Source organism: Haliotis rubra, unplaced genomic scaffold (assembly GCF_003918875.1).
Source record: "Haliotis rubra isolate DU_JTF1 unplaced genomic scaffold, ASM391887v1 Scf93, whole genome shotgun sequence".
Classification (NCBI taxonomy): Eukaryota; Metazoa; Mollusca; class Gastropoda; order Lepetellida; family Haliotidae; genus Haliotis; species Haliotis rubra.
Window position 1 is genome coordinate 887696 of NW_025767668.1, and position 23162 is coordinate 910857.

Consider the following 23162-nt stretch of genomic DNA (forward strand, 5'->3'; position numbering starts at 1 on the left):
GTAAATAACAGTACATTTCTTAACTACTGAAAACAACTACCAGTCAGACACTATTGTCAGATTTACAACAGACGGTACATGTTCCAATTTTAAGATTTCACAAGCAAATTGTCATCTTAAACTTAAATAAACATCAGCAATACGATTCAATCTATCTACATTGTTCGCAGTGGAGTAGTCGTCACGACGATGACCCGGGTTCCACATCCCTCGTGATTACAATGTGTGAAGCCCATTTCTGGTGTACCCCGCTTTGGAATGTTGCTAAGCCATAAAGTAAAATCCAACACACTCACTAATTCTACCTACAGGTAATGGTCACTGATCCTGCAATAAAGATTACCTGCTTGAACTGTATTTTGTCTTGTATACACATGCATGACCCGGGTACAATTCCCTACAATGTGTGAAGTCCATTTCTTGTGTTCCATGGCTGAAATATTGCCGATGTGACGATACATTTTAACTCACTCACTCACACTTGTGTCCCCAACGTGATATTGCTAAAAGTGGTGTAAAACTAAACCAACCCATAATTAACTTGTGGTCGTGTTTTGTTTTCATCCATTTTCAGTTACATTAATTTATAAGTGTTGCCATTGCGAGCTCTCACCTACAATCTAAATCGGTCCAAATAAATACATTGGCTTTTATTCATGTCTTTAAAAACTGATCATATAGCTCCTGATCCCATTATCAATTTGGATTTTGTTCGAGGTCGTGCACAGAAATTAGTGTCATATATGCTACATGCCATATCAAATCGACACAGGCTCGGGTATTAAACAGAAGGACCTCTGAAGGATCACTGCATAGGCGGATCCAGAAGGGGGGTGCAGGGGTGCGCACCCCCTTTGTTCTGAAATTTTATTTGATGACCATTGAAACTCGGGTGAAAATGAAATGTGCACCCTCCCTTTCTCTCAATAGTATGCGCACACCCTTCCCCACCCCACCCCTTTCTAAAAATGCTGTATCCGCCCCTGCACTGGATCGTGTTTATTTGCAGTGTGTTGAGGAGAACAGCAATGTTGAAAACTCCTGTACTTGGATGAAGTCGGCTTCTAACAAGTGAATCAGGGATCTGTTTTAAGGGACCGTTCATGATTGATGGCTAGGAGGGGCGATGATGATTTGTAGGGGTGGGGGTTGGGGGTACCACCCATTTTGCTCTGGGGAGGTAGGGGTGTCATCAATTTTGGACACATGTACTAGGGGGGATGTCATTGACTATCTACACGACATGCGGGGGGGGGGTGTTCACATCCAAGACCGACTTCCAACTCTTTTTGGTGCCTTGAGTTTGGTACCTCCCGTTAACGATGTGTCTATATTGATTTTAGGTAAGGATTGTAATGCAAGGTCTGTACATACATAAAGGTATGTGGATACATCATTTTGTACACAAATATACCTGAGCTACCTGTGGTACATATTATGTAGTGCCTGGGTCGATAACGATAAGTAACCAAGTTGTCATCATAGCAAAAATGACCGCCTCCGTGGTGTAGTGGTTAGAGCGTCTGCCCGGAGAGCGGAAGGTCGCGGGTTCGATCCTCGACCGCGTCATACCAAAATACGTTAAAATATGGTACTTGTTGGTCCCTGCCTGGCGTTCGGCATTAATGGGTTCAACAAGGACTGGTCGGCTCGGAATCAGTATAATGTGTCTGAGTGGGATATTCATGCTTCACTGCGGCATGGTATCTCAGTGGGCTAGCACTATAAAACCAGTTTAAGTCTGGGCTAGTACAAGCAGCCGCACATACACATACACACGCATGCCCGTCGTCATATGAGCGATATATTCTCAAGCACGCCGTTAAACCCAATTTCACCTCACCTCATATCAAAAATAGGTCGTATTACAGATACGTTATCTTCCCATTATAACCATGCACATAAAGTAACGATATCACACACGTCTACATCCTTCTGAAGGTAATATTGTTTTCGTTTCTGATTTTATTACGAATGTGTTGAGAGAGAGGTATCATGGAGATTGTTATGGTGAGTTGTGTTATGTTATGTAATCGTTAAGCGGCTTTCACACGGCAAACTAAAGTTTGACAACACATGTTGTCAAACTCGAGTTTGAGAGTGTGAACATTCCAACAACTCGCCACCAACACCAATTTCAGAGTTGTCGAACTGTTGTCGAGAAATAGGATCGGTCTCTATTTTCACCAACTTTTCCATCAAACTATCGGAGTCGTCAAACTTGAGTTTGACGTGTGAAGTGTTGTCAAACTCGTGTTGTTCAGAAACAACCAATCGCAGTAAACGAAATTGTCACGTGACCGCACTGATAGAGACATAGCGGTCAAATGACGGGAAGGTTTGCCAACATGTGTTTGACGTGTGAAAACACGAGTTTAAAAATGTCAACAACATGTGTTGTCAAAGTTAAGTTTGCCGTGTGAAGGCCGCTTTAGACAGCGTGTCACTTTCTATGGATAGTCAACTTCTTTATTGCAATGAGTGCGTAGGTACTAACACCGTTATCAAGCAAGTGATAGACCTTGGTTTTCCTTCATCTATACGACTTCTAAAATGCCTCTCAAAGAAATGTCAGTTAATTGCCAATTTTGCTAAATATCAATATCACGACGGGGGACACCAGAAATGGGCTTCACACATTGCACCCATGTGGGAAATCGAACCCGGGTCTCACCATGACGAGCGGACGCTTTAACCACTAGACTACCCCACCAACCCTTGCATGCGTGATCATAGACAAATAGACCAAATGTGTTGTCAATTTAGCGGACAACACAAGAAATGTAGAGTAATATACATTCTACAAGCAGACTGAAATGGGCTGGGGTTCTTGTGAAGATAATACTGTGATCCTTGGGAAACATACTTTGACCTCAGGATATGAACTAAAAGAACGTTCACTTCATACAAGGGTTGCCACCCCAAGGCTGCCGCCTTCTTTCAGAGACTAAGAATGATATGTGTTTTCATCTATGGTTGTCCGTGTGTTTTTGGTTGTTTTTTTATTTGATGTGTAACAATATTAAAGACCTCACTAAAACTTTCAAACCGTTAGACATGTTAGTCCAAATGTCATGTACATTTGTCAGTGACAAAAATGATGTCGGATGCAATTCACTATTTTCACTCCCGTGCCTTTTATTTCAGGGACACATTTGACAAGCCTTTGCTTGTGTTTGGGACGGTAGAGACCGATAGGGCATGATAAGCTCCCTTTTCGCAAACATCTGGCATCATCACTTTTTGACAGCGACACCTAAGTACATGCACAAATCCAGTCGGACTTGTACAATTTACTGTTTGATCTGGAAATAGTTTTGTCGCTATTATTTACATGTACATGGAGTAGAATCAAAGCGAGGAATATGCGGTACAGGTTACTATGAAATCCCATGAATATCTACGGGGAGTTTTGTACGTACATGCACTTCTTTATTAAAGAAGAGTGCTTTAATATGCTCAATATATTTCAATTTATTGCTTTCAATTTACTGACAGGTGTTTCATTCGTCCACGGCTGCTTTCACAGGATCAGGGAGCTGAGCTGACTGACAATATGGCAAGACGATTAGATGGAAAGTGTTTAGGGAATCCGGTAAGTGTCTATGGTATGGTGTCTGCAAACCTAAGAACATAACCCGGGCGAAATGAGATTCGAACACATTGCCGCGCCGTAAACTACAAAACCACCTATGGTACAGCATTCGAACACTGACCTAAGGGAGGCAACCCAGCATGCCCTATCTATGAAGCATGGTCTGAGATGTCTCTCTTGTTAAACAGGCCCGCAGATGGCAAACACGACCTCTGTGGAACTGTGTAGACTACATTCTCTTCCCACAGAGGTTACTCCTGTCATATCTTCCTACGTAACCTCTGTTCTAATACGGCCATATTTCCCGGTTCTCGTAAAATCCCATAGCGGCAAAAGATTGCAACACGAATTATCTCCCTTCTTTCTATCCAATCAGAACACGTGTTTCATCGACTTAGATTCAACGTGACTAACACAAGCAAATGTGAGGCCACAAATATCCCACATCTGCCGGGGCCTTGTGTTGAAGTTGCACACAAGACGTTTAATGGCTAGCTTGTCCGTTGTCAACGAGGGCGATGGAGACGCCACTGATCCGCCATAACATGACTGAGTTCTGTCTAGAAGAAACGTTTGCGCAGCGCGCAGGGGCAGAGATTTAGTTTTCACGAAGTATACGGAAATTACCGAGGCCTTGCGAATGATCACTTTTAAACAACGTCGCTGATTGCACAACTTAATCTGATTGCCTCCAATCACGAGTCTTGAACGCTCACACCGTGAAAAGGCTATATTAGAACAGAGGTTACGTAGGAAGATATGACAGGAGTAACCTCTGTGGGAAGAGAATGTGTAGACTACGGAACCTACAGATATTTGAATGAAAATCTGATGAGCAGAATTTAGATGTTTATCACTTTTGTTAAATCCACAGGCACGGGCATGGTGGTGAAGAACATAGGTCTGTCATCGGGCCAGATCAAGGATTCTATCCCTTGATCGTAATTAGGTTTCTGGTAACCTAAGGGACGTAACTCGTGTCGTTTAGGAATGTTTTGTGTCTTAGATAGTTAGTTAGATTTATGTTAGTATCGGTAAAAGAGCACATAGAAGAACACAACTTGTGTCAAGTAAGATATACTCAGTGACACGTATATTATTTGCAGGATTGGAGAGAACACCCACCTTTTACAGAAAAGGTAAATATATTTTGTCTGTCATGCCTTTCTAACACCCATTTGACAGGTTTCTTAGCTGTTTAACGCCCCACTCAGCAATATCCCAACTATATGGCGGCGGTCTGTAGAGTGTGGACCAGACACTCCACTAATCAACATAAGAACATGGATTTACGCAATCTAACACCCATTAGTGAGTGAGTGAGTTTAGTTTTACGCCACATTTAGCAATACTCCAGCCATATGGCGGCGGTCTGTATATAATCGAGTTTGGACAAGACAATCCAGTGATCAGGAGCATGAGCATCGATCTGCGAAATTGGGAACCGATGACATGTGTCAACCAAGTCTGGGAGCCTGACCACTCGATCCCGTTAGTCGCCTCTTACGACAAGCAGGAGCTACTGAAGATCAACATTCACGGATCTTCACAGGTCCTAACACCCATTAGAACGCAGAGGTATGCTGTGCTATGTTCCTAGAAAGCTCCTGTAAGAAATACTCACACGCAAAAGAAACACAAGTTTCTTACTCAAAGGAGGAATTACTCAGACCCCTATAATTATAACAAGGTTGGTAAATAATGATGGTTGATGGTGTTGTTAACATTTTTTGTTGCGTTTTGCAAAGCCAGTGTGGGAACAGAAGAAAAAAACGAATCGCCAGAACGCACCGCTTCAATGGCGATGTGGGCATCATACACACTTTCCTCGTGCAATCAAACATGCACGAGTTGTCACCATCTTCAGTGGGTATAAAACTGAGCCAAAATCTTTGGTCAGTCACTCTTTGTTCAACAATGCCACGTTTAAATCAACTTGAGAGGAAGCAGGCTATCGGACCGTTGGAAGCTGGAGAGTCTGTCCAAGATATTGCCCGTCACTTTAATGTCAACATAACCACGATCTACCGTCTCAAGCATCGATGCAACACAACGCAGACTACAGATGACCTTCCCCGAAGCGGCCGACCTAGGGTCACCACCCCTCCACAAGATCGACACATTACACGTCAACACCAGCGAGATCCTTTCCTGACAGCAAGCCAGACTGCTCGAGACACCATAGGAACGCATAATCGACGCATCAGCCGTGACACTGTCATCCGACGTCTGCATTCCAACAACCTACGTTGTCGCCGACCAGCACGTCGTCCTGTCCTCCAACCACGGCATCGACAAGCACGACTTCAGTGGGCACTGGGTCATCAAAACTGGCTTCAACGTGAATGGAGACGTGTCATATTCTCTGATGAGAGTCGGTTTTGTGTGTCACATGCAGATGGAAGGGTCAGAGTTTCGCGACGTCAAGGAGATCGTTTTGCTGACAGAAATGTTTTGGAAAGGGATGCATGGGATAGACCTAGTGTCATGATTTGGGCCGGAATTGGACTTAGTGCGAGACTTGGACCAATGTGCTTCCAGAATGTGGGTCAAGGTCGAGGACATGGGGTCACAGCTCAGCGTTACATTGACCAAGTCATCAGACCCCATGTTGTTCCACTTTTCGCCCAACATCGTAACCACCTTTTCCAGCAGGATAACGCTCGTCCACATGTTGCAGGAGTTACCATGGACTTTCTTCAACAACACAACATCCGTGTCCTACCGTGGCCAGCTCTCAGCCCTGACCTGAACCCCATCGAGCACTTGTGGGATGAGGTTCAAAGGCGCCTGAATGAAGTGCGACCAGTGCCAACAACTGCTGATGAACTTCGTACAGTTGTTCTGGATGTGTGCAGGAGGATCCCCAGGGCCTTGACGAATCGTCTGATCCACTCCATGTACAGGAGATGTGTTGCAGTGATCAATGCTAATGGTGGCCACACCAGGTATTGAATGACGTCATGGCAATTGACTAGAATCTGCGCAACTCTTTTGCTGTCACAAAATGTAATGACGTCATCTGTTTTTGTTGCCAATGAACTGTTTTTTTATGAGTCAAAGGACCACACGGGTAAGAAAAACTGAGCATCGTGGTCACTAAGAGAAGATTTATGTATGTGTTGAAAACCTATCACTGCAAAAATACAGGGGGTGCGTATTTAAATTCTTTGTGTATATTACAGCCACGAAGGTGATTTTACCTCCAGTCAGTTAGGTTTGACTTTTGCGTGTTTCATATATATAATCTAAGTTCTCAAGGGAATTTAGATCAACGTTGCAAAGATAACTATCGTGTTGTCTGTATATATATATATATGTGTGTGTGTGTGTGTGTGTGTTGATTGGTTACATCGAAGATGAATTTCCCCACTAATTTGGGGAACCAAGTGCAGATGAATTGCATGAGGATCATGCTTCAAATTCCTGAAAAACATGTGCAAATATCATGCATGTGGACAGCTGTGTTTTGCTGTAAAGATTTGTTAAGTATTCGCCGATTTTCGCTGAGTTTCATCATTTATTAAACTCATTACAATAAGTTTTTCAACGTTACGATTTTGTTTTTCAATTTATCAGTTAATGTGTAAACAGTACCTTTTAAATAGTATGGAATATTTTGCAAAATCTATTTTTAAACAGTTGACAGAAGTAAGTGGCTACATTTACACTAGTAGTGGGTAGTATAGTTCGAATATTTTGAGAATTTTTCATACCATTTTGGCATCAACATTTGCCATATCAAAGTGAATGTAGACGTTGTGATGTTCATTGTAGTTGTTTCCTACACATGCCGCCCCAGTCTCTGATTATTTGAATACCGCTGTCATGGAACTGTAATATTTGCTATATATCTATGCTATAGTCTATATATATACAGTTGCGACTGATGTGCAGGGGCGGGTCCAGGATTGTGGGTGTAGCTACTAACATCGTTATCAAGCAAATGATGATAACGGAGTAGGTACACCGAGACGTCGCTCAAACAATAATAAAGAAGCTGTATATCCATAGAGCTCTCCCCGTTGATCATCACACCAGCTTCGAAATGCCATAATAGAAGATGTTAACAATATTGGTTGTTTTACCAAAGTGGGTTCGATTAAGTACTTAATATTGTTCAGTTCTTTTGCGACAAGTCATAGGTGATCATTACTGAACAGTTCATATCTTCAAGGGCCAGCCTAGTGGTTAAAGCGTTCGCTAGTCCCGCTGGAGTCCCGGGTTCGATTCCCCACATGAGTACAACGTGTGAACACCATTTCTGAAATATTGCTCAAAGCGGCGTAAAATACAACTCACTCACTCATATCTTAGACCTCTCTCATAGAAATCACTTCACTTATTGACATGTTTTGATATATTTTTAAAGACAACACGAAGTTTATGTTCATGATATATTAGCCATCACTTTAAATTTGCGAGTTGCATCATTCTAATTCATTCGAGCAGTTTAGAAATAACAAAAAACAAACAAACAAAGACCAATATGTTTCTTCTAAATTAGAGTAAGAACCTTAACAGTAAAGTTGAAAAAATTCTAACAAAATTATTTCGATGATTGATCGACTGTAATGTGATTTCCGTCAATTCCCATGTATGTGCAGATGTGTTGACAGCTGTTGTTTGGTTGCCGAGAGGAAGGATGTTTGGTGAGAAGAACTGGGTCCCGTTCCTCAAAACGATCGTAGCGCTACGATGATCGTAACTCCTATACTTTAACATAGACTTACGACTGTCGTAGTGCTACAATTGCTTTGAGGAACGGGGCCCTGTTCTTCTGAGCTGACGTTAATGGTCAAAGGGAGACTATTCTTTACACCTTAAAGGCCAGACCATGTTCAAATTCATACTAATAACTTTAACTATACACTTACACTATACACTTAGGCCTTAAAGAACTTAGTTAAGCACCCCGTGACATATCTCACGATTGAATGAGCCCCGATCTTAACCCTTTGGAGCATATCTGGGACATGATTGGTGGTCGTGTGCAAGAAATGGATCCTCCTGTACAGAACCTGGCCCAATTGGAAGCTATTTTTACACGGGGAATGGCGTAGACTCCCCATTCAGAGGATCAGGAGGCCTACAGGGTGTATGAGGAGGGTGCTGGCTGTCATACAGTCACATGGATGTTACACTTGGTATTGACCTTGATTTGTGTGAGACACGCAACATGACATTCACCAGTGAATTCAGACATGGTTTTGTATGGAAATCAGCGCTTTCTTTAAATGAGCAATTATCAGCATCAAAGCACCATGGATTCCAACCATTTTGTCGTTTTTTTATGAGTCAAAGGACCACGCGGGTAAGAAAAACTGATGTCTCTCCATCGTGGTCACTAAGAGAAGATTAATGTATGTGTTGAAAACCTATCACTGCAAAAATGCAGGGGGTGCGTATTTAAGTTCTTTGTGTATATTACAGCCACGAAGGTGATTTTTGTCCTCCAGTCAGTTAGGTAGGTTGACTGTTTTGTGTTTCATATTATAACCCTAAGTTCTCAAGGGAATTTAGATCAACGTTGCAAAGATAACTGTCGTGTTGTCTGTCTGTTTCAGACACGTGATGAACTATTGACGTACGTGACATCATGGAAACCCACTGAGCGCGTTCAGAAAGCATTCGGACAAAAGCCTTTGCGGCTTCTGGTTCTTGGCCCATCGGGGCATGGGAAGTCCTCCTTCGTCTCAAGCATAAAGTCGTGTGTTGGCAGAGAGCTTGGTCAGGGTGCTGTTGTTGGAGCTGGAATGGCACAAGTCAGCAGACAGGTACTTTCCAATGGCTAATTCGTATCCAGTAAAATCTGTCACAACTAACCCTCAGTCCTCTCGTTAGAATAGATGGCCTCTCTGCGTTCAGCGCATGTCGAACCACTGAAGACCTATATAAAACAATAATAAATTTTTATTTTGTTGTTGTTTAAGGCCGCTCTCAGCAGTATTCCAGCTTTAGTGCGGTGGTCGTAATAATCGAGTCAGTTCAGACTATCCAGTGATCAACAGCATAAGCATCGATCTACGCCTTTGGTTAATGCATGGCGACATGTGTCAACAAGTCAGTGAGCCTGACCACCCGATCCCGTTAGTCGCCTCTTACGACCAGCAATGGTTACTGAAAATTGGCTTTTGAAAATTTGCTGGCATCCCCATGATCTTAAGACCTTATTTCATCTGGCTTTTATGAACGTATGCTTGAAGTATGCGCATTTGACGATACTTGTTCATGATAGAGATCGATACTCAGATTTCAGAAAACCCTTACGTTTGGTGCAAATTGTACAAATGACGAATGACCTGAATGCCCAGATCCGGTGTCAGCACTGACTTTTAGGGTCTAAGGAATAGTCTTAATGTTTAATCGTTCGCTCCTCACGTTAAGGTCCGGGGTAGACTGTGTGAAACCAATTTCTAGTGTTTATTGATATTGCAAGGATACTTGAAAAGTGCTGTAAAACCTGTCTCACTCAGACAATCAGTCAGTGATTTTTAGTTGTCTTTTCGCACGAGTTTCATGGCTAGTTTGTTTTAACTCCAAATGGAATCTGCTTTGATAACCGCGACTGGATTTCATCTGGCGTCGGGTATGGTACATTTTTATAACGGTTCGATCCTTTTCATCCAGTTACATATGCTGTACAGCAGATAATAAGTGCATCTGGTCCGATAAGAAGTCTCCAAACTGAAACATGAGTTTCATTAACCAATTCAGACAATGTCCTATTTTTCAGCCGATCCGAATTTCCTCGTGTGAAAGTTAAAAGAGACACAACAAAGAACTATGGTTACACTGAATTCCAATTCCTTGTTCCATAAGAAAATGGTATTTACAAATCAATTTTAATTTTAAACTTTTAAAAAATCGTATTTCTATATTTTATGTCGACGTTTAGGCAGCATGTCTAAACTGTAACTAAGACGTCACAGACCGCCCTGTTTGAAGAGATCGTACAATGATTCACAGTTCATCTGGCTCACTGGGTACACTTGTTATGTATTTTCTGCGCTTATTAAACGTACGATGTGATTAATATAGTATCAAGTCCGTACTAGACCGCCAAATATTTCTAGCAGCTGAGCCTCGTTTTGATATTTCCACGACAGAGAACAAAATTGAGCTATTTAAGATGGGTTTTGGGTTGTTTTTTTTCATAAAAGCCCAAATCAGATATTCGTGCTTCCTTCCTCACAAAGATCTGATAATATTGTCGGTCAGGTCCGTTATCCAATGCCATTAGCCAATCAGAAAAGAGCTTTCTTGGGTTTTACGGCGTTAGTTTCAAACTGGCGAATTGCATTCCAGACAAAGAGCTGAAATATATTCTGGATTGTCTCTTCAAAATTAAAAATTCACAATTCATTTTTTCATCATTGTTACAGTAGACAGTTTATGGGTATCATAATATTGACCCCCAAGCATCGACCCCAGAAAAAAACTCGTGCCACTGATCATGTGATCTTAATGCACGTGCATTCGTTCGCACATGTTCCCATCACCTTTACAAAGTGAAAAAAAACACTTTAAAGCACTATTCAGAACAGACAATTCTTATGCCGCACCTCTCGAATGTGCAGCGGGAACAAGCCGTTTACACCATTCTCTCAACTGTTAGCAAGTTTAGACAATCTAACCATGAATTAAAATAACACAAATTCTACGATTAAAAAACTTTAAATGATAATTCTACGTTGAATGCGGTTGTCTTACCTTCCCTCTCCTGAGGAGAATAAAATAATTTTACGACACTTTAACCCCCTTTTGAGGATACAGCCACAAGCAATCGCAGTTGCTAATTCATACTGCCATAAATACATAAAATACCATATTCTATTTACAAAACGTATTGTTTCAAATTTATCTAATATTTCTATTTCCTTTAAAAAACAACAATCATTAAATGATAATTAACATTATAAATAGATCCTTAGCTGACAATGCATTATTTATCCCTTTTGATGGAAAAATCAATACAGTCAAGCAGGACATGTTTCTCTCATTACAAGGGACCGTGGATCTTCACCTTTCAGTAAATATTCGTGTGTATATTTCGAATGGCCAGGGGCGGTGGGGCAGCCTAGTGGGTAAAGCGATCGCTCGTCACGCCGAAGGCCCGGGTTCGATTCCCCATGGGTAAAATGTGTGAAGCCCATTTCTGGTGTCACCCGCCGTGATGTTGCTGGAATATTGCTAAAAGCGGCGTAAAATCAAACTCACTCACTCACTGGAATGGCCAATACGACATCGTCGCATAATGACCTCTTCATAAATTGAATGAATAACCCAAATAGGTGTTACCGATAGTTGGTTTAATTGCATGTAATTTATTGATACCTACTTAAGTGTCCCACTTCTTTTGCATGATTAGATAACGGATGTATGATGTACTGATTGCTTTGTATTCGGAGTATGGAATGAGAAGTGGTGTCACAGATTTGCTGAGTGCTGCTTTAGCAGCAAAATCGGCCATTGTGTTACCAGAGATCGTACATGGCTGGGTAACCAACAGAAGACGATGTCGTATTGGCTAGTAGCATGATCATTATATAATTCAATAATTTCAATAAAAAGTGGATGTTTACAAGATAAATTGTTAATAGCCTGAAGGCACAAAAGAGAGTCGGACAAGATTATATATTGTTTATATTTAGTGTCTGTTGATGTATACTGAACATCATTGAAAACGCACCACTTATAAAAGTTCAGATTATTAAAAGCACATGTAAGGAATTGATATCTTTTGGGTGGATAATAACAGATGGACGACTGACAAAAACAACAACACAGAAAAGACGCTCATTCATTGAAATGTTCCACAGTCAGAAAGATCAAACACAAATCGAAAAGTCAATATCGCGTGTGACCGCCATTTGCATTGACACATGCAGTTCAACGTCTCCTCATTGAGTCAATAAGCGTCCGAATAGAGTTCTTGAGGATGGCATTCCACTTCTGCAGTAGTGCGGCCTCAAGTTCCCGGATGTTTCGCATCTGTTGTCGCCACGAAATACTTTGACCATTTTCGTCCCACAAGTGCTCCATGGGGATACATCTGGCGACTGTGCTGGCCAATGAATAACCTGGATGTGTTGCTGGGCCAGATACTGCATGGAAAGTCTTGTTGTGTGTGCCCGTGCGTTGTCCTGTTGAGATGTATGGACATATTGGTGGTGATTGAAGACAGATACGATGTGATTCTGAAGAATATGCTCACGGTAATAAAGGGCATTTACTCTCCCTTGACAGACATGAAGGCAGTCCTGTGATTGTAATTTATTCCACCCCAGACCATGACACTCCCACCACCCAAAGGTCTGTCTGAACCAAACACTCATCAGCATAACGTTCACCACGTCTACGCCAAACACGTAATCGGCCGTCAGCATTACGTAGATGAAGATGTGACTCGTCAGTGACTACCACACCATGCCATTGTTGTAACCTTTACTGAAAATGCCTGCTAGCCCATTGTATACGCTCATTACGGTGTCTCTCAGTCAGAACTGGTCGAACGTAAAGACGTCGATATTGAGCCGGCGTCGCATGAAGTCAGCTCTGATGACCCCCACGTCCACCCTGAACTAGTGCAGCAGTCCTGGCAGTCGGCAGTGCTCAATCACTGATATGGACAAGGTCAATATGGCGATCCTGATGGAGCGTCGTAACACGTTGTTGCCAAGGTCATTGAAGGTCACGGGTGCTACCTGTCTACTGATGTCGTCTATGAAGCTTAACCATGGTGGAGTGGCCAAGTCGAGCAATATCTCTGCTGCTGGTGCCAACCTGAATCATGCCTAGTGCACGTTCTCTTTCGTGAGGTGTTAACCTTTGCATCTCTGTCCTCGTTTCACAATCGTTAGTGAAGCAATGAGAATCGGTTCTCATACACCTGCTTTTAATGTCACAGTCAGTATGATTTCAGAATGAAATTCGCGCATTTTTCATGGCGTGGCTACATATTGATGCATTTTGGAATTAAGAGTCATACTGTGGAAAGGAATTTGTTTCTAAAGCATTTTTTCAACTGGACATGCCCTTCGACTTAATGGTAATTATATTCATTGATCATTGTCATGCTGACATCCATCTTGATGAAAATATGGACAATTTTAGACTGGTGCGTTTTCAATGATGTTCAGTATATTTAAGAGCTGTTAGCATTGCGTTTAATTCTGCTGTGAAAATGTAACTGGTAAATGTAAATTACCTGGTTATCTAGAAGCTATTCTTCTGGATCCAATGACAGTAGTACAAACAACTGCGCCACCATCTTTGGACCCATCTGTAAATAAGGATTTGTAGGAATTATATTTACTTTTTAATTGATTATTGTATTGTAATTCATTAGTTTAAAAAAATTTTAAATGTGGTACATGTAAGGTCAGCTTGTGGTCACACTAATTGCAAAGAAGAGAAGAGAGCAAGCGGGAAGGTGCAGAAACGAAAGGTTTTACTCTTAGTCCAAGAAGCGGACCAAGAGAAGACTTCTTGTTGTACAAATCCTCATAGATGGGATTGATGATACAGTTACATGCAGGGTTAGACTCATTTGAATATAATTAAGTGAGATACTGTAAAGATATACCATACGGCGATGGTTAAGAGATGGCTCATCGGCCCGACGTAGAGACTGTCAACAGGTGAAGTTATGAAGGAACCACGACAGAGTCTTAGACCTTAGTGGTGGACAGAATCTAATAGTTTGTGGTTGCATTTGCAGGTTCAGCGTATACAATAGAGCCATAATCAGTTTTCGAGCGGACCAATGATCTATATGGGATAGGAGAGTAGCCTGACCCCCTCCCCACTTTGAATTAGAAACTACTTTCAATAAATCGAGTGCCTTCAGGCATTTACCTTTGAGGTGTTTGATGTCCGGAAGAAAAGTTAAATGGGAGTCGAAATTAGACCCAATGACTTGGCCTCCTTGATAACTTTGATGGGAGTGCCATTTGAAAATAGTTCTGGGTCTTTATGAGGTTTATATTTACAGCAGAAATGTATACAATTTGTTTTTGATTTAGAAAATCAGGAGCGTAGCTACCATTTTAAAGAAAACCCCGGGATTGTTGCTCAAAAGGTTGGGCAAGCACACATTACTATCTGAATATAAAGTTTTGCAACCTTTCGGGCTTACACGAAAAAACTGGCTTGCTACGCGTCTGAAAATTGAAGGCCATTTTCAAGACACCTTTAATTCATTTTGTTTCAACACAACTGCGGTTGCGGTTCAATAGCATGCTTATCTTTACCGCGACAAGAAATGTTAAAATCATCCACAAAAAGTGATCCATTGATTGAATCATTTAAAACCTTGGATAAACTGTTGATCTTTAATAATAATAATAATAATGGATAGCATTTATATAAATCTTTCAAATCTCCGTAAAGGATAGCATCTTTGCGCTTCTCTTCTCTCTGACAACGGAAAGGACACATTAAAGGAAAGCTTGTTTAAATAAGAATGTTTTTAGACCGGTCTTGAATGAACTTAGAGAAGGGGAATTGCGGAGTTCATTTGGGAGAGCATTCCAAACTGAGGGCGCAATGTATTTGAAAGAGCGCTGTCCTGCTGACTTTAAGTTGCACTTTGGTATTTTTAACAGTTTCTCACTGGAAGAGCGGAGAGTTCGTGGAGCCTTGTAAGTAGAGAGCTCTCTGGACAGGTATGGTGGAAGTGAACCATCAAAATGGCGAAACACAAGTGTTGCAATCTTGTATTTGCACCGAAGCGTGATAGGTAGCCAATGTAGATGCTGCAGCATGGGAGTCACGTGATTGTACTTCCGTCTCTTCATCACAAGACGAGCTGCACCGTGCTGTACTCGCTTGAGACGAGTGATCTCTTCAAGAGGGAGACCACAGAAAACTGAATTGCAGTAGTCCAGCCTTGAAGTGGTAAAGCAACTTACAAGACTGGCTGCTGCGTCTTCAGTGAGATATGGTCTTATAGAAGCGAGTCGGCGCAACTCACGAAAGCAAGCACGGGACACACTGCTGATATGGTTATGGAGAGTTAGTGATTGATCTAAGTGCACTCCAAGATACTTCACACAAGGTTGAAAGGGAATATCATTCTCTCCTATAACAGCTGACTCATCCTTGATAAGTTTTAGCCGGTTAGGTGCACCAACTGCCATAAGCTCTGTTTTGTCGGTGTTCAATTTCAGTTTATTACTGAGCATCCATTCCAAAACATCGTCAATGCATGATTGGATGCCATGTTTGACAGCATTGAAATCCTGAGGAAGACCACTTTTGGATATTTCGGTGTCGTCTGCATATTTCTCGAATTCACAGTCATGGGAAGAGATGACATCTGAGAGTGGCTGTACATGCAGAGTAAACAACACTGGCCCCAGGACAGAGCCCTGCGGTACTCCATACCCGAGGGAACTAGGGTTGGACTGGGTGGAATCAATTTCAACTCTCTGTGTACGTCCACTGACATAAGATTTAAACCATTCTAGAACTGTGCCTCGAATGCCATATGTTATTTCCATCCGATTTAATAGAATTGAGTGGTCCAGCGTATCGAACGCCGCTCAGCTCAATAGATCCAACAAAGAGACCATCAAAGAGACTTGCCTTTGTGTATTTACTATTATATTTTTTAACAAAAGATTCTAATCACAGTAAAAATACTAGAGAATCACAGATATGAATATAAAACCAGCGAGCAAAGTTAAAACATTCCAATTAAAGAAGACAATACAGTATAAAACACGGGCTATACATCGCCAAAAATTGAAGCTAGATCACCATACTATGAACCATGGGGACTTACATTACTTTTGCTATCTGCATGGACACTAGCTGGAAGCAGGTTAGAGATATGGGTTTGTAATTAGATGGATCAGTAGGACCCCGGCCGGGTTTTTGGTATAGAGACTACAATGACATTATGCCACGAAGGTGGGGAATTCCCTGAAGTCCATATTTGATCAAACATTTCGAATAGGATTTCTAAACACGATTCAGGCAAATGCTTTAAGATCTGATAGTGTATATTATCAGCCCCTGTTGCTGTATCATGAGCTTGCTCAAGGGCGGTATGGAGCTCATATAACGAAAATAATTCGTTACAGTCTTCACCATTGTCGGAGTTAAAATTGATTCTTTTCTTTTCCTGCTACGGGAATCCATACCAAGAACGTCGCATCCTATAAAGAGGTTGTTTTCCATAAAGTGTGTTACTTTCTTACTCAGATCCTCCTATCGACCTAACAAATAAATGATAACCTCTATACCACGTTCTTGTGTCCTTTCTTTTATATATTATTTAATATACGATTGTGAAGGTTCTATATAGTTTGACCCAGTATAAAATATTGCCCAGATTGTATTGCAGTACGTAAGACAGATTACGGAAATTTTCTTCCGTTTCAAATGTTTCTCCCCTGCAGCGAGAGCCGTGGATGATTTTGATGAATTTATCGTACAGCACATAGTTGTCGTTTGGAAGAGGGCGTGTTACCCTTTCAAGGCTGAATGATCAGAACAAAGTCCAACTGTCAATTTCCCAATCTGGTACGCGACACTCGGACTGATCGGATGAAAAGTCTATGTTTAACATTAGGGAGAACTAAAATATGATTTTATTAAGATTGGTATTTATTTAAGTCAAATTTAGGTTCAGAAACGTCGGTAACATCATGAAAGATAAATGACCAGTGGAGAACAATTGGAGGATGATTTTAAGTTTCATAAAACCTATTCCATGTACCTGCTGAAATCGTTGTATTCACAATAATCTTTACCAAGCAGAACCTCCCGTTTCCAGGTAATCATCCATGTCGTTAGCGAAGATATATATATTTATAGGATGGTGAGACAAGCTGCATGTCTTTCTAGGTCAACTGCGCAGATTGATGTTTTTGTCAGAGTGTCGAAAAAGGCCTGTAAGTCTCGCGAGGCGCTACTTCCGGTACTAAGCTGGTTGCCGGCTCACATTGCGCGCACCAACTTGGACGGGGCCCAGCTTACTTCCAGTACCAGATTTCCGGTGACAAGTGTATACTCAAGGACCAGCTCTGGTTCCAAATTGTGCGACTGCCATATGTGACTTTACTAGACAGGACCAAGTGTACAACCATGCTTGGCTGTCACAGTTTGCTAATTTGTGGGGATATTTTGATCGGAAATTTGTTATTCCTGCAAGGATTAACTGTCATCTGACAATCATGAGACTATTCTAAAAGGTATAACACGTTGTTTGTCACCGGAAGTACTAAGGTCTCACGAAGTGCCGTGACTAAGTTACGGGCCCTATACAGTCTCGATTAGTTACAGGCCATGAAGCACATGAAATATAGCTGGTTGTTGTGTTTAACAACGAATAATTCAAAACCCTTTCTTCGCGTGAAGATACAGTGAGTCACACTTATTATTATTACACTGCAGTACAACGAGCACACGCTCATACATAACAACGAGGACTTACCGTTCGTACTGTGTGACTCCAGAGGGCTACACGAGGAAGGGGAAGGCGCTGGAATTGATGGAATCATGAAGATCCTTACTGGAACGATTCAACAAGGAGAAATTGTAGGCTGTGTTCTTATACTGCCTAAACACCAGTATATTGTTGTTTACTGTTATATACCATTAAAAAAGTAGGGGATATTGGATTTACAAGATTGATAAAATGCAAATGATGAAGCCAAGGAGAAAACATATGATGAAGAGAAATTAAGGGAACATGTGACAATTTATTCCTTTCCTTTGGAAATATTTCATCTGTATGGATATATATTACTTTTCCCCATATGCATTGGCATTGGTTAGTGGTATGCTCGCAAAAAGGAATATCCCCGCAGACACGTTAAACCTTACATGCGTGATGTAAGACGATAGGTTGGGTCCTGATCTACAAAGTGTTCGTAACGTTACGACCTATCGTAACTCGTATACATCATTGGCATACGAATGACGTAATGCTACAACCCTTTGTGGATAGGATCCCAGGATTTTAGTTCAGCCAAAAACATTATAGGAATATATATATATTGACGTCCTTGGGTTGGCTAATCACCCTAAAGACACGGGTTGGTATGTGTTTTATATGAAACAGACGTGGGATGGCTGAAATGTTCTTTGCCTAACTAAAAGACATGTGAAATACATCATCAGATTAGAACATTACTTTATAAGCTCATGTGCTTCGTTTGAACCAAATGCACAAGCAGACTGCATATTTCTGTTGGCATCAAAATAACTGGGTATTTTCTTTGATGAAAATGGACAATTTATTCTTCCTCGCAGGCATAAAATATGTTTAACAGATGGAGATTACTGCAAGAGCGTACATGTCAATTTTAGAGGACGGTGTTTACTCCTTTGTCACAGTTATCTGTTTGGCAGCGGAGGCCAAGAGGAGAACAGAGAGCCCAGAAGATAATCCAAGATCAGGAAGACCTTCAACTACCAGCACTGAATAAAATGTTAACAATCAGATGATGATTATGATGATCATGTTGATGAACCATGCCTCGCAACAGTAAACACCATCACTACAAGTAATCCGTCTGTACTCATAAGATCCAGGCATTCCAACATCATTTTATGAAATAATTGTGTGGATCGTGGAGGGGATTATGTTGAATCAGAATCAGCAACCACCTCCAACGCTGTCCATTAAGCATAGTTAAGCTTGGAACACATTCCTCGTAATACATTTAAAATCCATTATATATAATGTCACATGAACTATTTCCCAGTGCAGCGTCACACCACAAACAAACCGAAATTTAAATTCTACCACTACTGAAAAGATTGTGACGTAATTCCAATTGTGAGAGTGTGTAATCTTTTCTTCTTTTTTTCAAGATGCCGACCCAAAAAGATACAGTGATTGAACAAGTCATGCAATACCATGCTACGGATCTTCCCCTGGGGATCATCTTTGTTGTTAATGCAACAAAGTCAGATAATCTCGGTGGTATATTCTCATTCAGAGAGTATCTCGAAAAGGTCCTCGAGGCCCTAAATGATATGGGTAAGAATCATCATGATGTAACATAATATCAGTTCATTGCATGCACAAGAAACATCTAATAACCAACCCTTTATTATTATGTCCACGGTGTAGACATCGTCCATTCCAGTTGATGAATGATGAATGTTGATGAATTTCTCCCTTATGTGTCATAAACTGCCGCAGTTCCATATGTGCACTATTCCTACCAGAGATGATAGTGTTCATTCCAAGACTGTCGATTATGATGCATGGTCTGGCAATGCCACAACAGCGATAATTGGTTCACAGAAAAGTTTTAAAGGTCCTGATTTTCCAACGATCCTGATTTTCCAACGGAGCTGGCAAAACCCAATTTCAAACTAGTTTAAGACTTATATCTTGCAACAAGAGCATTGAAACACAAAGTTATTCAAACAAGAATCGTTCTGTTTATTTTCAGATATTCCCCGGTGTGTTGTTATGACACACGTCGATTGCGTCATTGAATCTGACTTAAAAACAGCGTTCTCAAACCAACGCTTAGAACATGCTGTCAGGTCAGCCGGAAACCTTTTCCATGTGCCCAAGCATTTGTCTTCCCTGTAAAATGTTACACTGACGAAACGGTGCTCAAAAAGAAGGTCGACATCTTGTTGTTAGATGCGTTGAAGGGTGCTTTGATTGCTGCGAGGCATCGGGCTGAGATTATAGCAAGATTAAAACCGGACCGTGGGTTTGGGATTCTTGGAACAGGTTTGAGTCAAGGCGGACATATTTCCTTTACCTAACCCTTTGGAACTCTTTATCACCCAACCGGATATAGGTTAAACGCTCTTCAACAATTCAACAGGAAGTTATGCTTTAGTTGCTTATTGTCTAGTTCGTTGCTGTGGGGAGTTTTCGAAGCATCCTTGTAGAAATCTTATGAAGGCATTCTGAAAATAACTTAAGATGACTTCGTCTATTGTACATCACCTCGCAGGTAACTTTTTATGACCTTGTTGCAGCAGTATTGTTGCTGAGCGTTTGCTCTCATTTAACAATAAAGGCGAAAACGAACCATGTTTATTCCAAATTCCTGCTAAATCCATTTTGACCGGACTATATCTTGAATGTTTGTTTGGTAATCACCATCAAATATTGATGATACCATGTGTTCGTGAAAAGTAGGGTGTTTACTGCCAACCGATGGCACCCTTCACACACGTATCCAAGTGAAAGATCACGAAAACATATGGTACACGTCAAATTGCATCGGACATAGTTTTTATCATGCTTGGCCGTGTTAGAAATGTCTTCCCATGTGTTGAATGTTGTAATCTTGATAAACCCGTGAAGATCCGGGTTAGACTTGATCTTCAGTAGTGAGTGAGTGAGTTAAAATTTACCATCACATTGATCTTCAGTACCCCATGCTTGTCGTAAGAGGCGACTAACCGTAACGGGTGGTCAGGCTCGCTGACTTGGTTGACACATGTCATCGAATCCCAATTGCACAGATCGATGCTCATGCTTTTGATCACTGGACTGTCTGGACCAGACTCGATTATTTACAGATATTTACAGGAATCCAATAGTCAGACAAAGACAGGTTCCTGCTTCATGTGACGGATGGTCGTCAGAGAATTTGTAGAGGCGTTAACATGTGCCGAGGAACATTCATCCTGCTGTTCAGTTATCGTGTTGGGATGCGACTTTCTTATGTAAGAAATCTTCTGTTTTCATATGGTTATGGTTTTGTATGGTCAAGTCAGTCAGTTAGTGATGCAAGTTTGTTTTTAACTCAGTTTCGAGAAAGAAGTATTAATATGTTTAATCAAGAATGGTATTCAGTAATACATAATAGTTCACGGTACGACTCTTATAGAGTATACAAATCACTACTCCAGCCGGAGAAATATATGTCGTTTTTAACATCAAAGAAATTATGATATCCATTTATACGTTTTAGGTTAGGTTTGATCAACATAATGGTAAACGAAGGAAGACGTTTTTATATTGAACGATGCAAGAGAATGTGCCCACTGTGTAATATAGATGTGGAAAATGAAATCCATTTGTTACTTGTATGTCCTTTGTATAAAGATTTGCGTACGAAATATATAGCTGAATATTATCTATGTAAGCCACCTACATTAGCATTTAAACTACTTCTTTCATCAACTGACTAGCATGTAATAATAAAGCTGTCATACTATATCAATTATGCTCTAATTAAACGTAACAATCTGATAAAAAGTGTTGTAGGTCCATCATATTTCACTACTTGTACATAATTTACTGCCTGTATCATGATTTGCTGTTTGGATCACTAATTACTACTTATTGCACCATATGTATAATGTATATGTATAACTCCAATGTATATGGGCCGGACGCCTTTTGTACAATAAACATCTTTGACTTTGACTTTGACTCCTATGACATTGGTGACTGGGGAAATCTTAATGGCCAGCGCTACATCACGGACATTCTTGATGAAGATGTTGTGCCTCATTTTGATAACCACTCATTTGCTACCCACCCCATATTCATGGACGACAGTGCAAGGCCACATCCTTCTTGTGGTGTGGGTGAGTTCCTGTGGAATAATGCTTTTGAGATTCTCTCATGGCCTGCAAGGAACCTTGATCTGGACCCCATCGAGCACATCTGGGGCATTCTTGTCTTGGTCATTGTTTGCAGGCAACGGTCCCTCCTGTACAAAATGTTGGTGAATTGGAGGCAGCATTGCACGAGAAGAACGATGGAGGCTGCCATCCAGGCACCTGACGGATACACGGGATACTGATGTCAAACACCTCGGTAGGTTTTAAGAGGCCTATACAGACAGCGAGATACGACATTGTCTCATCATGTGTTGTCCAGGACAATACTTATTCAATTTACTGTTCTTCCACAAATCAACAGTGTTGGCATTCTCACATACAGAACATACAAATTGATATAATGCCAACATTTTGTTGATTTTTCTGTAGTCAGGTATTCAAACATCAGATAATCAGGCATTACAACCATTCTAGAAATATCACCTTCTGTTCATATCACTGTTCTTGTGCTGCCCTGTGTCTGCAAATCCGAGAAATTACGTTCATATCCAAAACATGTTGGAGAATGTGTTCACCCGATGGTGCCTAAATGTTTTACTTGAGAGTTTCACATAGGGATATCAAATAAAGGAAAATGCTGCCATACATTTGTACATGCCCTTGATATGATTCCTTTACACAACAGGTGTCTAAGTAAGGGAATAAAGGCAGCCTTTCTTGAAGTAGCAACCAATGAATGCTCAATACAAATTGCAAATGACACACATTGTTTCTAGCTAAATATGTATAATGATATTAAACATGGCGTTTAGTTTACTTGCAGTGGTAGTTATGACAGTATATTATAAAAACAGAACAAAATTTAAAGGCCTAGGATGATTCTTAAATATTCGGTTACAAAACAGACACAATTATTTGCATCATTACACTCAACAAATATTTAGATAAATTTGAAACTGACACCTGGTTTCTAGCTGTACACTCATAGTTGACAGCACAAACCCGAACTGCTACAAAATTGCAAATTTCAATATAAACATATACGCCCAATTCCTTC

At 40.9% G+C, this 23162-nt stretch overlaps 1 protein-coding gene across 1 annotated transcript; it reads left to right on the forward strand.

Moving 5' to 3' along the window:
- Positions 1 to 1882: 1882 nt before the first annotated feature.
- LOC124264575 (interferon-induced protein 44-like) lies at positions 1883 to 20985 on the forward strand. Its single transcript, XM_046699325.1, has 7 exons — positions 1883 to 1941; positions 3499 to 3595; positions 4702 to 4734; positions 9163 to 9372; positions 18002 to 18145; positions 19427 to 19595; positions 20017 to 20985. The coding sequence occupies exons 2-7, from the start codon at positions 3557 to 3559 to the stop codon at positions 20160 to 20162; spliced, it is 741 nt and encodes a 246-aa protein (XP_046555281.1). The 5' UTR covers positions 1883 to 1941; positions 3499 to 3556; the 3' UTR covers positions 20163 to 20985.
- The last annotated feature ends 2177 nt before the right edge of the window (positions 20986 to 23162 follow it).

Excerpts from the sequence above, each read along its gene's own strand:
- LOC124264575 (XM_046699325.1), top strand. The coding sequence starts at position 3,557 with ATGGCAAGACGATTAGATGGAAAGTGTTTAGGGAATCCG. Across the intron at positions 9,373-18,001 it reads TGGCACAAGTCAGCAGACAG|TACAACGAGCACACGCTCAT; the intron begins GTACTTTCCAAT and ends ATTACACTGCAG. Across the intron at positions 18,146-19,426 it reads CGATTCAACAAGGAGAAATT|ATGCCGACCCAAAAAGATAC; the intron begins GTAGGCTGTGTT and ends CTTTTTTTCAAG.